General features: G+C 35.2%; 1 protein-coding gene across 1 annotated transcript; it reads left to right on the top strand.

Moving 5' to 3' along the window:
- Positions 1-657: 657 nt before the first annotated feature.
- AGAL2 (alpha-galactosidase 2) lies at positions 658-18,076 on the top strand. Its single transcript, XM_086442899.1, has 15 exons — positions 658-956; positions 14,763-14,821; positions 14,920-14,976; positions 15,069-15,103; positions 15,203-15,306; positions 15,403-15,478; positions 15,559-15,617; positions 16,018-16,083; positions 16,414-16,497; positions 16,739-16,803; positions 16,960-17,042; positions 17,150-17,240; positions 17,374-17,423; positions 17,576-17,716; positions 17,812-18,076. The coding sequence occupies exons 1-15, from the start codon at positions 787-789 to the stop codon at positions 17,896-17,898; spliced, it is 1,227 nt and encodes a 408-aa protein (XP_086299025.1). The 5' UTR covers positions 658-786; the 3' UTR covers positions 17,899-18,076.
- Positions 18,077-18,204: the final 128 nt, after the last annotated feature.

Here is an 18,204-nt window from a genome sequence, read left to right as displayed (position 1 = left end):
TCTCTTAATCCAGCGTATCAATTGTACACGAGTCGTGATAATGTGTCTTACCCACATAACATAATCAACACCCCGGACGTGATATGTTGGAAGATCTGCACCCATCGAAATACAAAACTGTAATTAAATTTTTTTTTTTTTTTTTTTTTTTTTTTGGGAAAGCACAGTTTTGTATCACAAGGAGTGTATGTAGGTCTCAATTAAGTATGCCACATGGGTAAGTCAGAGATAATCACCATTCAAAATTAAGACTTCAATTTTTCTGAACCCCTAATTATTATATCTTAGCGGATTCAAATTGGTTATTATTGAAGTGGATACTTAAATTTCTGAATAGGATAGAGAAAATTTTCAAAAAGTGATCAACATTTGACTAAATTCCAATTCCTACTAATTTTTCATATTATTTTTCAAAATGTGAAGATTGATGTCGCATAACCCTTATTGAATATAAAATTTTATCCGCTTTCAAATCTAACATCCAAAAGTTTTGAATAATATTTGATCATTCAAATCAAATATCCATTGGTGGCATAGATGTGATAAAGTAGAACTCTCAAGTGTATAATAGTGAGCTCAGCGTGATTACATATCTCATTATAATATTAAAATCCATTATTTTAAACTTTGGGTACATCGTTGTCGCCCAGCTAAGTGTCTAGGAACTTACGTCTTCTTCTTGGTCTCTTTCCTCATTACTTTGCTACATAAATGATCGAACTCTCATCATTGAATATCATCAAAGCCCATCTTAGTTGAAGCCTTCCTCAGCAGCAGACAGCGCCCATGTCTCGTGCATCTTCTTTTTTGCCTTTGGCTCGACTTAGCTCTTTCTTCCTCTTCTTCTTCTTTGCTTCTGCTGTTACTGCTGCTCGCATTAAGAATGTCAGATCATCAGTAGAAGAGATAAGGAGGAATCTGCTGGACAATGGCCTCGGTCGGACACCTCAGATGGGGTAAGCTAGCCTTTCAGTTTTTTTAATAATTTTTTCTTTCTTTCACAAATAAGATAATTTCTTCTTTAATTTAATTCCATATATATATATATAGGGTCCCTATCCGTGGCCACAGTTTGGCAAACATTTTGGCAAACACTTTTTCAAAACATGGGTTAGAGGTCTTGGAATGGGCTGATTTTTGGTGAGGATGATCTCTACGGTGAGGAGATCATCCTCACCAAAAATCAGCTCATTCCAAAACTTCTAGCCCCATTTTACAAGTTGAAAAATCGTGAACCGTCCATTTTTTGTAAACCATTTTTGATGAGGTTAGAAGTTTTGGAATGGGCTGATTTTTGGTGATGATGATCTCCTCACCATAGAGATCATCCTCACCAAAAATCAGCCCATTCCAAGACCTCTAACCTATGTTTTGAAAAATGTGTTTGCCAAAATGTTTGCCAAACTGTTGGCCATTGAACGCTACTCATATAGGGTCCCTATCCGTGGCCAACAGTTTGGCAAACATTTTGGCAAACACTTTTTCAAAACATGGGTTAGAGGTCTTGGAATGGGCTGATTTTTGGTGAGGATGATCTCTACGGTGAGGAGATCATCCTCACCAAAAATCAGCCCATTCCAAGACCTCTAACCTATGTTTTGAAAAATGTGTTTGCCAAAATGTTTGCCAAACTGTTGGCCATTGAACGCTACTCATATAGGGTCCCTATCCGTGGCCAACAGTTTGGCAAACATTTTGGCAAACACTTTTTCAAAACATGGGTTAGAGGTCTTGGAATGGGCTGATTTTTGGTGAGGATGATCTCTACGGTGAGGAGATCATCCTCACCAAAAATCAGCTCATTCCAAAATTTCTAGCCCCATTTTACAAGTTGAAAAATCGTGAACCGTCCATTTTTTGTAAACCATTTTTGATCAGCCCATTCCAAGACCTCTAACCTATGTTTTGAAAAATGTGTTTGCCAAACTGTTGGCCATTGAACGCTACTCATATATATATATATATATATATATATATATATATATATATATATATATAGGGTCAGGTTCAAGGGCCATATGAGAAAACATATGAGAAAACTTTCGACGGTAAATAAAATTTTAAAATACGGATTAGAAATTTTGGATTGAGCTGATTTTTTGTGAGGATGATCTCTATGATGGGAAGATCATCCAAAAAAAAAAAAAATCAGCCCAATCTGAAACTTCTAACCCCATTAAAAGTGATTTAGAATGTGGACCGTCGATTTTTTACCAATTTTTATCACTAATTTGTAAATCACTTTTGATGGATTTAGAAGTTTCTGATTGAGCTGATTTTTTGTGAGGATGATCTTCTCATCATAGTGACCATCCTTGCAAAAAATCAGCTCAATCCAAAACCTCTAACCCTTATTTTGAAAAACGAAAGTTTTCTCATATGTTTTCTCATATGGCCCTTGAACCTGACCCATATATATATATATAGGGTCGGGTTCCGTATACCCCTATTACGACTCACATTGCGACACACCGTTTTGTCTTATATGGGCAAAAATGTTTGGAATAGGCTGATTTTTTGTGAGGATGATCTCTATGGTGAAGAGATCATCCTTGATATAAATCAGCTCATTATGAAACTTCTAGCCCCATGTTTACAAGTTGAAAAATTTTAGACCGTCCAATTTTTGTAAATCAATTTTGATGGGGTTAGAAGTTTTGGAATGGGATGATTTTTTCCCAGGATGATCCCCTTATCACAAAGATCATTCTCATAAAAAATAAGCCCATTGCAAACATTTTTGCCCATATAAGACAAACGGTGAGTCGTAATATGAGTCGTAATAGGGTCGTAATAACGCCATCCATATATATATATATATATGGGTAGCGTTCAATGGCTAACTTTTTGGCAAAACATTTTTCAAACACATGAGTTAGAAGTTTTGGAATGGGCTGATTTTTGGTGAGGATGATCTCTACGGTGAGAAGATCATCCTCACCAAAAATCAGCCCATTCCAAAACTTCTAACCCATGTTTACAAGTTGAAAAATCGTGGATCGTCCATTTTTTGTAAACTATTTTTGATGGGGTTAGAAGTTTTGGAATGGGCTGATTTTTGGTGATGATGATCTCCTCACCGTAGAGATCATCCTCACCAAGAATCAGCCCATTCCAAAACTTCTAACTCATGTTTTGAAAAATGTTTTGCCAAAAAGTTTGTCATTGAACGGGACCCTATATATATGTATAAAGGGTGGGGTTCCGTAGACACATAAAGCTACTCATAAAGCTACAACGTTTTTGTCTTATATGGTTAAAAATGTTTGGAATTTGCTGATTTTTTGCGAGGATGATCTCTGTGGTGAGGGGATCATCATTGCAAAAAATCATTCCATTCCAAAACTTCTAACCCCATCAAAAGTGATTTACAAAAATTGGATGGTCTAAAATTTTTCAACTTGTAAACATGGGGCTAATGGGCTGATTTTTGGCAATGATGATCTCCTCACCATAGAGATCATCCTCACAAAAAATCAACCCATTCCAAACACTTTTGCCCATATAAGATAAAACACGTTGTAGCTTTATGAGTAGCTTTATGTGTATACGTATCCTAATCCATATATATATAAATGTAATCCTTTAAGGGTCAGTATCAGGTGATTCAATATAATTAGTGACATATGGAAACGTACATGATTCCAACTGTTAAAATATTAGATTTAACTGTCGACATCCATCCGGATAACATGTCCTTGGGATAAAACCTGAGAGTTGGATTTTATATTTTCACGTTTGGATCATATATTTTTCCATGAATCAACTGATCCTGACCAAGATCTTAATAAGAGAAGATACGTACTTCCTGTACTTAATAGGAATATCATGTTTGGGGTGATCCATGTCCACCGTTTAGTGAGACATATATCCTCATCAAGATCAATATTGCCACCAAAAACAAAACAATCCGTTCTAACATCGTTAATTGTATAAAATTTGATCTAATTTGTTATTTATAATTTTATAGTTTAATTAGTTTTTTGCTTTCTCATTTCAATCAATTTACCATATATATTTATTTATTTTATTTTATAAGTAGTAATTTATTCATTAGAAACAAAAATAGAATTGGGCCAGTTGAGGTGACCAACCCAGCAGGACCTTACAAAAGACGCTATTCACGTGATATACAAAGTATCCCATCCCAGATATAAATAAAATCCTTGAAAAAAATCCTCCTAAAGTCCTTATAGGCTTTTGACCAACAAAAAATAAGGTCAAAATGGATAAAATCGTTTATGTGTCATCTTTTTGTTTTCCCTCAAAGATATGGCTATTTCTCTCGGACCACACCCCCTAACATATTGCGAATGGCGTTATGTTCTACAACAACCTCTTCATTCCACCAAACGATGGCCCAATAAATGACCAACACGTGAAAAGATCCTTAATTGTTTTAGGTAAGCAAGTTAGAACTTCATACATCTTAAAAAAAATGCGCCCAAATTCCATGTGTGAACTTGCAATGAAGGAGAAGGTGATCCGAAGATTCTCCATTATCCATACATGGAATGCAATAACTCACTTTGTACCATTCACACCGCATAAAAAAATCCACCATTTGAATCCTTCTTAAAGACGCCGTCCATGTGAAGAAAACAATTTTACCTTTAGGCCCCAAATCGAGACATAAGGAAATGAATTGTCTCCATTATAACACAAGGAATTGTAAAAAGAATGCACCAAAAACCTATAATCCTTGCTTGCCATCTACACTCTCTTGTTTTCCCTTCCCATGCGTAAATCAATACATGAGGGTCGTCAATTAGTCTACCAATTTCTACCAAATCCAATCCGTCAAGACCTCTTCAAAAGCCAAAGTCCCATGCCCATTCTCCACCTATGAATCGTCAACAAATGCAATTGGTAATCATTTTTTTGAGGATATGGAATACAAATATGGAAATACCTTCATAAGGGGCTGATTGCTACACCAAATATCATCCCAAAATCTTACTTGGTTGCCTTGACCCACTTTGAATTTGATCCTTAACTTGAGAAGAGGAGTGATCTTCATGATGCCTTTCCACATCCCACAACACATGAGGATGTCTAGTTGGTCTGCTCTCCTACCCCGTTCGCCTAACGTAGTATTTACCTTTTATGACCTTTATCCACAGACTATTGCCATTAGACCTGAACTTTCATAACCACTTCCCCTTCAAAGTCAATTCATTATCCCGAGTCCCCTAATCCCGAGACCACCATTTTCCTTGTTTCAACTAACCTATTTCCAGTTTACTAAATGATGTTTCCTATTCCCATCTCTGTCATGCCATAGAAAATTAGGAAACAACTTATCTAACCTTAGTTTCACACTGCGTGGCAATGAGAGTAAGGATAGAAAATATATCGGGATATTAGATAAGACACATTTAATCAGAGTCAACTTACCCCCCATTGAAAGGTAATTTGCTTGTCAAGCCGCGATTTCTTTCGATTATTTCTACTATCGTGTCCCAGACCGCCAATCTCTTATACGGGCCCCCAATGGAATCCCCAAGTAAGAATAAGGCAAACTACCCACTTGCCATCTCAACAAGGTCGCAAGTAAAGAGATACACCTGACCATGCCAATCAGAAATACCTTGTTTTTCCTCATGTTAACTAGGATGCTTGATATTGCTTCGAAGCAACATAACACTCCGCCTAATCTTCTTGTCTGATTTATAAAGTCGTCTAAGAAGACTAGTGTATCATCTACGAATTGGAGATGTGAAACTGCAACGTTGCCTGCTCATACTAAGAATCCCAATAAATAACCATTTGCCACCCCTCTCTCCGTCATCTTCCCAAGCGTTTTTGCCACAATGATAAATAAGAAGGGGGATAAAGGATCTTTTTGTTTGAGATCTTAAGTGCTTTTAAAGAATCTGTGTGGCGTCCCATTTACCAAAATCGAGAAAGACGGAGAAGAAACACGCATCATAATCCAGGAAATCCACCTTCTACCAAAGCCCATTCTCCCCAACAAGTATTCCAAGAATTGCCAATTGACGTGATCATAAGCTTTTTCAATATCTATCTTACAAACCACCCCCATTTTTCCAAACTTAACTTTGGAATCAATACACTTGTTTGCTATTAAGATCCCATCCAGAATATGTCTCTCTTTAATGAACGCACTTTGATTACAATCTATCAACCCATCGATGATGCCTTTTAATCTTTCAGCAAGGAGGCTCGTGATAATTTTGTAACTAGTGTTCACCAAACTAATTGGCCTCAGATCTTTAATATCTTCTATCCCCAATATATTAGGAATTAAAGTGATGAACGTATATTAGAGCTGGAATCTAACATTCCATTTCTGAAAAATTCCTCTATGACCGCAATTAAGTCGCATTGATGATCTTCCAATATGTTTTATATAATTCCACAGGAAATCCATCTGGTCCATGTGTTTTGTCACTCTTCATATTTGAGATGGCCTCCCAAATCTCATTTTCTGCAAAAGGTCTTTCCAATCAATCACAAGAAACCTCAGTGATTCTATCAAACTGCAATAAATCGGTTCTTGGTCTGGTACGAGTTTCATTGGAATACAGCTTCGAGTAAAAATCTACAATTCCTTTAGCAACAGCCTTTTCCCCTTCCAACCCCCCCCCGTTCACCTTTATTTTTGTAATGTGATTATTCCTATTGTGAGTAAACTATGAAAAAACTTTGTGTTTCCGTCCCCTTCTTTAAGCCATCTAGATTTGGATTTTTGCTTCAAACTAATCTCTTCCATAAGTGCCAACTATTGATACTTCTCGTAATCGAACCTAATAACGTTATCCTAAATTATTTCGATTAACAAATTCCCCAAATCTCCTCATCCTTGATGTTGTCCTCGATCTCCTCTTACTTCTCGTAGTCGAACCTAATAACGTTGAAATCTCCCCCAAACACTACGGACGGTTCTAATAAGCTCCCACATCATCTAATTTCTCTCAGAATTACTTATGTTCCCATTCTTTAGTAAGACCATACACACCTGAGAACACCCAAATGTCTTCCTTCCCTACACACCTGCACAGAATAGACACGGAAAAAGCTCCCACTAAGGAATTTTTAACCTCAATCAGCTTCTTATCCCATAACACCTAGACTCTTCTTAGTGTTTTGTTGACTATTATAAACTTCCAACCCATGTTTTGAACACCCCAGACATCTCATAACACCACTTTATTCACTTGATTCACTTTACTTTCTTGTAAGGTAACAATATGTGGTTTATACGATTGTAAAATTGACTTAATCGAGGCACCCTTTTGGTCCTATCATTAATCCCACGCACATTCCAGGATAAGAATCTAATCGACATTTATAACATTAAGTTTTCTCCCACTTTTTAAGCCTAAGGATGCCCTAGCCTTAACTAAGGCACCTGATTTCTGCAACTCCTGGACCTCTCTGGTTAGCTTGACTTTTAATTTCTTCACTCTATTTTTGTCCACCACCTCTACTCCTTTCCATTTACTCGGATATTCTTGTTGTCTCGTCTCCCCTTGATCCACCTCTGCCTTGAGGATGAACTCCATCTCGTCCCGAATAGTGACTTGTTCCTCTTCTAATGGATCTTCCTCTCTAATCACTATATCATAGCTGTCCCCAATCCCATTTCGTTTCTCTAGAGCTAATTCCTGCCAAATCCCGGACCCTTCTGCCTGTCCATTTGTAGCCAGTCCGGTAGACCAACTAATCTCGTTCAAATTATTTATGATCCAATCTGCTAATGCCTCCACTACCTGGTGTTTCGATCTTCCTCCGCCCCAACTCCTCGACTTGTCCTCCATATCTACCATGGCAAAGGTAGAAATTTCCGTATTTGTTCCCTCTTGTGGGGCACCTACCGCATCAGTCCTTACATGAACTTCTTCTTCTATGGACTTCCCACTATCACAACAATCCCTTAGATGATCCGAGCCTTTGATGGATTGGAGAAGCTGGAGAAAACCGCCCTGTCCTACAATGCACAAGCCCCCCCACCTCATATCATCATCCACCTCCTGTGACGTCACCTCATATTCTATCAATTGTGGTTCTCTACTTGTTATCCGATTGCAGAGTAATGCATCCTCTTTGGACATCACCAGACCTCCCTCTACACATGGTATTGTCTCTGGGCATATACTTTCTGTCAACAAAAGTCCATTCTCTTGTAGCTCTTGATGTTCTGCCCTCCTGCAATCTAAGCACAGACTATTACCTTTGGTATTTCCATTGGACTTAGCCTTGTCAAGTCCAGCAGCCACAAAGGTTGCCGAATTTAGCATGTCATGTAAAAGATCGCCTTCTAAGAACACCGCGTCGCTGGGCTTCTCTGCTATGAGTTTGATATGGTTACCAGAAGCAACGTCTCCAGCCACTAATACTCATTTTGTATTAGTCGTAACAGTTGGACCGTTTTGGGCTGCCAGTTGAAACAAAACGCTATCGGGCTGAGCAATTTTCGTGGACTTAGCCCGAATTAAGTCTAAATGGTAGCTGTCCATGGAACTCAGCCCAAACTGCTCCTCGATGATGGGCTTGGCCCCTACAGGCCCTACCAATTCCTGGACGGTTCAGCAGCCCTAAAGTTTGCCAAGTTTGGTGCCAAACATTTTTCAAAATATGGGTTAGAAGCTTTGAAATGAGCTGATTTTTTGTGAGGATGATCTCTATGATGAGGAGATCACCCTCACCAAAAATCAGCCTATTCCAAAATTTCTAACCCCATCAAAAGTGATTTACAAAAATTGGACGGTCCATGATTCTTCAACTTGTAAACTAGGGTTAGAAGTTTCAAAATGAGCTGATTTTTTGTGAGGATGATCTCACCATAAAGATCATCCTCAGAAAAAAATCAGCCTATTCCAAAACTTCTAACCCCATCAAAAGTGATTTACAAAAAATGTTTGACACCAAAATTGGCAAACTTTAGGGCTGCCGAACCGCTCCCACATATATATATTTTTATGGCCTTTGTAGTACGGAGAACTTACTTTATAATTCAATACTTCAACCTAATATTCATGTGTGCAGATCTTATAGTAAATGATTAAAATGTTATATTTGTAAAAGAGTTTTAACCCTCGCCTTTGTTGTGACTAACTATTTAATATACATTGTCAAAAAATTTGCCTTGTATTTTTCACTTTAGCTTACGCAAAAATATGTTTAGCAATCTTATAAGAAAGATCTAAGGTGGATGAATGAATGAAGCATATATGTTTCTCCCTTCAATCTTTTCAAACCCTTTTATAAAATGAAAAAAATCTATAACTATAGCACAAGAAAACAGATCGATCTCATAATGTTTCTTCCCCAGTATGAATTTTGGATTCTTTCTCCAATTCTTAGTGTTAAAATATGCAATAATAATTTTTTTTATTTTTTATTTTTTTTTTATAAGTAAATATGCAATAATAATTTACCAAGAGATGTTGAACTTGTTGCATAAAAAAAAAAAAATTGCACTAATAAATTTGGACTCACCATTGAAATCAGATCCCTCAAGAGATGTTACCCGATAACATCAAAATCCACATCACTTTTCTAAAATCAATTCAATTGTTGATTTTTCTAGCAAATATCTCTTGATGCATTTGCAGATTATCAACAATAAAATAAACTAAATCACAAACACAATTTTCAAAGCCAAAAAAAAGTAATATTTATAAGGAACATGTTAAAGTAACATTGAAATTGACATCGATTCTCACATTGCTGATGTGGATGTATGTATGGAATCATAGATGCTTTTCATTGAGATACGAGTGAAAAGCATCTATAATTCCTTACATACATCCACATCAGCAATGTGAGAATCGATGTCAATTTTAATGTTACTCCAGCACAACTCTATTTAACAATTTGAAATAAACTTATTAGATTTCACGAAGACTCATGTGGAGCACATGTCTGAAGAGATATGAATAAACACTCAACTGCTGTTGAAGATAAAAATACTGACTTTCTACAAAACTATTTTTTCTTTGTATCATGAGGAAAAAATTCTATGGTGTGTGCATACTGCCACATCAAAAGTAGTGTTGAGCGAAGTGTAACAATTCAATTGAAAGAAAAGAAATATAAATTGAGGAAAATTAAGAGATGCATTTTTTAGATGAGTCATGATTTTCTGATTTGAAAATTTTCACTCGATCTATACTCAACTGATGTGGCAAGGGCACAAAATCATAAATCCTTTTCTCCGGGATACACAAGGAAATGATCATTGATTTTGTGCCCTTGCCACCTCAGTCAAGTATAGACCGAGTGAAAATTTTTGAGTCAGAAAATCATTAGAGTTTTTAAATATGTGGGTTTGTTTTTGAATAATGGTAAATTGACTTTAAAAAAAGATATTCAGGTATTCTCAACTGACGTTGCATGTGCATAGAACCAAAGATTTTTTTTCCTTGTTAACAAGGAAAAAATGTATGATTTCTATGCACATACGATAAAAGTTGAGTATTTTTTAAGTAGTTTATGACGATGACTACTTTTTTGCTGACAAGGTTGAGAAAATTTTCTCACAGTCCACATGTGGAGCAAATGACATCAGTAGTAAGAGAGGAAATTTCTCTCTTCTGTCCACAGTGAAAAATGAAAAAATTTCATGATTGGACCACTTTGTGCCATTCAAAAACATGATCCGATACCACGGGGTTGTAGAGGACGAAATTCTAAGAAACTGAAAAAATGAAAATGAAAAAATATATATTTTTCACCGTTGAATTTTAATTTTAAGATTGGGTACTCGGTAGCCGACCATTTTCAATTCCTTGAGGCAAGTTTGAATCATTTTTATTTTTAATATGAGTTATTTCATAAAATCTTGTAGGCTGTAGTGTTAGATTTACAATATGATAATCTAGTGATCTCAATGATCCACTTTAAGATTTTAACTCTTGAAGTTGGAATTTTTTAGTAGAGGACGTGTAGGCATGAGAGAGAAATTTCTCTCTATTGCTGATGTCATTTGTGCCACATGTCAAATGGTTGTTGGGCTCTGAGCAAAAAATATGATCCTAACCCATTAAATGCAAAATCCAACGGTTGAAATTTATCCTTAGGATAAGTATCTACGAGATTTGTGTTATCTAGATAGTCATAAATCTCAACCATTGAATTTTGTTTTTAAAGGGTTGGGAGTAAGAGTTTTTTTCATGATTCATACTTAGGAGTCAATGGATCCCAACCCATTTTGATTATACAGCAATAACTCAAAAAACAAGTATTTTTATGCAAATCCATGTCTTTAAAAATGAACGGCTATTGAACTCCCCGTATTTCAAGTGGGAGATCTTTTATTGTTGATGTTCAACCGTTGAAAGTGCTTATAGGGTTGTACATGAACCGTGTGTTATATAGGATTCGCTTCCCTTTGAAATGGCAAAAATTTCAGTAAAATGCTCTCTTTTGAATTACACGTGGCATTTCCAAGAGGCATTCCAAACATTGACGAAAATGTAGAGGTCAGGTGTAAAATAAATGAGTGTTGATCATGGTTTTTAAACTCGTCCGAGATCGAGACATACCGCCCGAGTTAACTTGGTATCAGAGCTGGATGAGACCAACTCACAAAGTCATTTTTTGACCGAGATTTGGGACTCACGTTCAATTTTCTGATTTATCTCACGAAACGTCTTAAACGTGTCGGAAAACTCGTCCGAGATGACTTGGTATAGGGCCTAGATGAGACGAGACAGGAAACCGAGTTTTAAAACCATGGTACTGATATTCTAACTAGAAAGTTTTCACTCAGTCAATACTTGGCTGACTTGTTATGGACATAGAACCATAGATCTGTTTTTCCAAGATACACAAATACACATCTTTTATGGGGATTTGCATTTGTGTATTATGATGAAATAGATCTATGCTTCCGTGTCCGTGACGGAGTAAAGACTTTCTAATTAGGAAATCATTATTCAAAATAAATATAAGATGCCACTTGTCTTGTAACGAGGAGGGTTTACCCATGAGTCGTTTTTTTTCCTCACAGGCTTGTCACTGCTTGTTGCCACGTCAAATATACAAGTGTAGTTTTATAGCTAACACAGGTACTTTTTGTAAATTAGGATTGTTATTCAATACATGTGGGTACATGTGATTGGTGGATCCTAGATTTCTGTGAGCTCTCCCAGCAAAATTTTGTGGGCAAATTTTTTTTTCATCTCCCTAAAACTTTTAGAGAAATTTACCAAAATAGTATAATTTTCAAAATTATTTACTAAAACGGTAAACTGTAGCAATTATTTTCGAACATTTAAGTGGTTTGAGAGCTTCAAAGTTAGGCCTGTAATAAAGTTTCAAAAGATAGGGAACTGTTTTGAGTCCTTGAAAAGTCACGTAACATACTTAGGGCTCTTTCTCTTTATAAGGAATAGACTCATGATTTTTGAACTCAAACTAGACAGCCGGACTCAAAAACTCACTGACGTGTCATGCGCAAAGGGCCATAGATTCTTTCATTCGAGATACACAACTGTACCTTTGGAATACACAATTGCAGATGACAGGTCGGTCAGGTCGGTTGTGTATCCCGAAGGACAGAATCTAAGATTCTTTACCTATGCCACAACGATGAGTTTTGAGTCCCCCTGTCAGATTGAGTTAAAAAATCAGCACTTGAAGGAAAATGGCAAGTGATTTTTTGCTCACAGACTCTGTCGAGCATGCCACGTCAAGCATGCTAAAGTAATTTTGTAACTAACAATGGTAATTTTGTAAATTAGGGATGTCATCCAATATACCCAGGTTCATGTGATCGGTGGATCGGGGATTTCTGTGAGAAAATAATCCCTTGTTTACTTGGTATTGACTTGAGAATGATTAATTAATTCATTGCATAAGCATAACTAATTGAGTGGCTTACATTACAATAAAACAAAAGTAGCTAGAATACTGGCCACTACGCCTAGAATTGAAAGAATAAATATGAATAATCCCAGATCATTTTTCATCCCAGATCAATTCCTCAAAAAAAAAAAAAAAAAAAAAATGTAGAGTACATTAGAAAACTTGTGTATGTCAACAATGTCTTTTAGACTTGAAACTTTTTATTTTATTTTATTTTATCAATTTATAGACTTGAAACTTTGCTTATTGTAAATGTATCAGGTGCTCAAAATATTCAATAAGCTTCTATTTTAGATTATGCAACTCCATCATGAAAACGAGACAACAAATCACATACATAATAGTTCTTACACACCATTCTTCTTACAATTGTAATCTTTTTGACTATGAATCGAACGTACATTGTCATAAATGTTTTAGAGAATCAATCAAGTTCTCGTAGGAAGCAATTCTATGTCCACTATTTTCTTTTTTCTTTGAGTACATATTCACACTCTAGTCAAGAATATGTTGTATTCCAATGCCCCACCTATAGAAAGTATTGATAGTCAATGACTCATTTTTTCATTGACATACATACATACATGTAGCAATGCCATAGCTAAGGATCAATAATAGGGTAAAACTCCAACACATTGTAATACTCCCACAAATCATTTTAACAAATTTTTTTTTTTATAAGTTGGATTTCCATTGCTACCTGATTCATTTATCTATCTATGGACTATAGGCTCAAGCACATGCAAACTCTCTCGTTAGTCCTTAGTAGATCTCTAAATTCTCTTTTGAGCTCTCAAAAAATGTTGAACAATATTATGTCTATATATAATAAATTTTCAACATTGAGAAAATTTTCATAAATTAGTTCTTGGATTAGGAAAGCAATCAATTTCTCATTTTCCATTTTAAATTCAAAGCAGTGACGCTTTACAAACATTTAAGACCTGATATCTTTGTCTCTAATATTTTTCATGGTTTTCTTGCCCTGTAGCAGTGATCATATAGTCGTGAAGGGATGAAACCATTTTTTATAATATAATTTTTGCATATCTTTATATTTTCACGAATTAATTATGGTTGATTTCTTAGGTTTGTCTTTGTTCAGGACTAGATTCATCCATTATGTGAGGCAATTTCACGATGATGATCATAAAATAGAATACCATTGTTGATTGCCAAAGGCCTAAATTAAGTTCAACTAGTAGCAATGTTCAAGTTTTCTAGAATTTCTTGACCAAGACATGTTTTATCAAATCTGAATTGAAACTACTTTATCCCCTCTAGATCATTAAAAAGTGCAACAATAAAAAATTGATTTGAGATTAGAGATAAATAAGGGTGTGGTAATCAAGTAGTTAGCTAGGTTTAGAGGCAAAATATATATATATATAAATCAAAATGTTGTAATTCAACAGAGAGCCAAAAAACATCTCCATTTTTCTCCATCTCTTTCATATCTTTCTTCCGATTTTCCTTACTCCAAGTGTTTGTTTTAATCAATTTCTAGAGTACGGTCATACCTAGTCCCACCTCCAAACAGTACCAAACTTAGCAACCAGGCAGAAGAAATTCAAAAGCCTTGACAACATCTAACTCTTTCATATTAGCGAAGCATTTAACTTCTTTAGGACATTGTGCTCAACATGGGTCTTGGTCGGACGTAATGTATTTATGATAGTGTGCATGTGCTTTGAAAAGGTTTCTGTTGGATAAATTTACACCTGATTAGAAAAAAAAAATGTTATTGGGTTTTGATATAGATTAATATGTTACATTGCTTAAGGGATCTGTTTTGGCTGTTATTCCTAATAATCCTAATTTAATTTATTGTCATTCCTTCAATTAATTCCATCTTCTTTGATTGCTTCATGATAGTTTTGTTAATAAAAATCTACTACCTCACTCACTACTTTTTTTGTGATCAGGTGGAACAGTTGGAATCATTTCAATTGTAATATTGAAGAGAAATTGATTATGAAAACAGGTTTTTTCTTATTAAAAATAATTACTTTGTACTCAATAGGATAATATTATTTTATTAGTAGTAGTAGTAGTATTTTAAAACTCTATTTTTTGATACAGCTGATGCAATGGTCTCAAGTGGGTTAGCAACAGCAGGATACCAATACATAAACTTAGGTATGGATGATATTTTGTTGCACATTTTTTTAATTACTTTTTTCTCTAATTATTATCAAATTGATTTTCTTTTATAAATTTGATTTGATTAGATGATTGTTGGGCTGAACTTAATAGAGACTCTCAGGTATCTCAAATGGGACCTGGAATCTTAGATTCATATACACTTTATTATTATTATTATTTTCTGTCGAAATTAATTGAATTGGGAATGTCTTTATTACAGGGAAATTTGGTTCCTAAGGCATCAACATTTCCATCAGGCATAAAGGCTCTAGCAGATTACGTGCATGGAAAGGGCCTCAAGCTTGGAATTTACTCGGATGCAGGGTATTTATTCCATTTCTCTTCCTATATATTGCATCCCAATTTGCTTAAAATTGCAATATAAATAGAGGCACTAAGTTGGTTTGTATGTTTGATCAGGACCCAAACTTGTAGTAAGACAATGCCAGGATCACTGGGCTATGAAGAAAAAGATGCAAAAACCTTTGCTTCTTGGGTATGATTACTTCACATTTGTTTCAAAAATATTACATGTATTAATCTTCAATATCTGATTACTTCAAATTTTCACACTAGGGAGTCGACTACTTGAAATATGATAACTGTAACAATGATGGTACCAGCCCTAAGGAGAGGTATTGTTCCTGCTAAATAAATATATAATGTGTGTGTAGTTTTATTTAGAGAGAGACACTCTCTATCATTATATTTATATATAGTCATTTGAAGTTTTGAACCAGCCCAAAAACATTTGAAAAAAATATAAATCTCATTTTAGTGTTTTAATACAAGTATATATATATATATGGCCATGTCTCTAGTTCAGTATCTGGGTTGGTCCTTGGTTTTCAAAATCATGCATATTGTATTGTAAAAAGTACAGTTACCATTGCTAGATACCCTCATCCCACCCTCTCGTTGTGCTCGTTATAAGACTTTCCTTTGATATGCTCTTAAGGACATCCCTAAAAACCATTTCTTTGATCTTTTTATCTCATCATATATAATTAATACTTGATTATTTGTGAAAAATAGGTACCCTAAGATGAGTAAAGCCTTATTGAATTCTGGAAGGTCCATCTTCTTCTCTCTCTGTGAATGGTAAGTTGATCTCTTAAAAGAAATTAAAACAAAAAAAACATGAAGCTTTTTTCCATTAATTATTTTAAGTCACTCTAAGGCAGTACTATATGTTACACCTATATCTTTTTTTTCCTTGAAGAAGTTTCAACAAAAAATTTCACCCAAATAGCAGTGTTTTTTTTTATTGGATAATTTGTGGTTTGGGTATCAAATACAAACAAATGCTAATTAGTTTTTGCTAACATTATCAAATTTAATTTTTTTTGTCAAAATAATGTTAAAGCAAAATAATATTTCCAATTAATGGCCATCTTTTGTTAAATTTATTGAAGTTTCTCGTAATAACAGGGGGGAAGAAGATCCAGCAACTTGGGCATCAAGTGTGGGAAATAGTTGGAGAACAACAGGAGATATTAGTGATAACTGGGATAGGTAAAATTTGTCATACATGGTCTTTTTTTTCATAGGAATATAACTAGTTTTGTAGTTAATACATTTGACACTAACAAACCACATTTTCAGGAATTAAGCGTATTCTTTGACAAAAAAGATTTATGCTCACAACCCATAGCTATATAACCCCATAAAAATATCCACTTAATCATATGGCAATCAAATGTCAAGCTTTATTCCCTTGTTCTGTGAAACTAATGACAACCATCCATATGTTTAGTATGACATCACGTGCAGATCAAAACGACAAATGGGCATCTTATGCTGGACCTGGTGGATGGAATGGTAATTTGTTAGTGCAAATTAATTCATTTATTCTCACAAAATATAAAACATGCATGAAGAAATTAAAATTTTAAAATGTTCTAATCAAGTTGCTTTCCTTTTCTTTTTGTTTATTCCAAAGTTAAGTTGTAATTTTTAGGAGTTTTTGTCGGTCAGATCCTGACATGCTTGAAGTAGGAAATGGTGGCATGACTACAGAGGAATACCGCTCACACTTCAGCATATGGGCATTGGCTAAGGTACCATTACAAGATATGAATAAATTGGTTCTTACTCTCCTAGGACATGGATTGTTCCCATGTGAATGAATTTATTGACTAGCTTAGCATCTTGTGTACATGTATAGGCTCCACTGTTGATTGGATGCGATCTTCTATCAATGAACAAAGTGACCTATGAATTGCTTAGCAATAAGGAGGTTATTGCAGTTAATCAAGGTAAGTCTTTAAACTAGAATAATTTTTAATGGTTTCTAATATATATGGAGAAACTTTAAGAAACAAAAGAGTCCTTTATGAGAAATTCTTGTGCTGAGTTTGTTTAGCTGATTATGTGTTGGGGTGTGAACAGATAAACTTGGAGTTCAGGGGAAAAAGGTTAAGAAAGATGGGGATTTGGAGGTAACCTTCTCACAAGTCACAACCTTTATCCTCCCAAGCCATTACTGTTTATCTGCTACCTGTGACAGACATTATGACATGTAGTTATTTTCTAGCTTCTCACCTTCATAACTACACTGAATATGCATACATAATGCATCTCAAACGTGCAGATTTGGGCTGGTCCTCTTAGTGATAAAAGGGTGGCCATCGTCCTATGGAATAGGGGATCTTCACAGGCATCTATCACTGCTTCCTGGTCAGATATTGGCCTTGAACCATCAACCTTTGTTAGTGTTCGGGATTTATGGGCGGTGAGATTCATAAATAAAAAAATCAACTCAATCATACCATCATAGATTAACATGATTTGTATTTTTAGTTTTTTTGTTTTTTTTTGTGTTCACAGCATTCAAGTCAATCTCCAGTTAAGGGGTATCTCTCGGTTCGGGTGGATTCTCATGCCTGTAAAATGTATGTCCTTACGCCGCAGTAGAAGTTTGTGATCAAAAGAGGAAAAGATATATGGATGCCTGTACCTTAGAAGAAAAAGGATAAATAAAGATTGAAAGTCCGCTTGAAGAAGTTAATTAGATTGTATCTGACCTTCACCAAGGAAACACAATAAAGGAAATATGCTCATAGTGGCTTAATTTAATGATTAATTAGTCTAATATTGAAGTGTGAAGTTAACATGAAATGATGATTAAATTGAGTTTTGCATAACCTAGTAGGTCATGAGAAACAACATGATTAATGGGGGCAGTCTCTGTATCGTCCAATTCTTTGAAGTCATTCTAAG

This window comes from Akebia trifoliata, chromosome 5 (assembly GCF_017979445.1).
Source record: "Akebia trifoliata isolate Shusen 1 chromosome 5, ASM1797944v1, whole genome shotgun sequence".
Taxonomy (NCBI): domain Eukaryota; kingdom Viridiplantae; phylum Streptophyta; class Magnoliopsida; order Ranunculales; family Lardizabalaceae; genus Akebia; species Akebia trifoliata.
The sequence above is the reverse complement of the archived record's forward strand: the minus strand, read 5'-3'. Positions and strand labels throughout refer to the sequence as shown.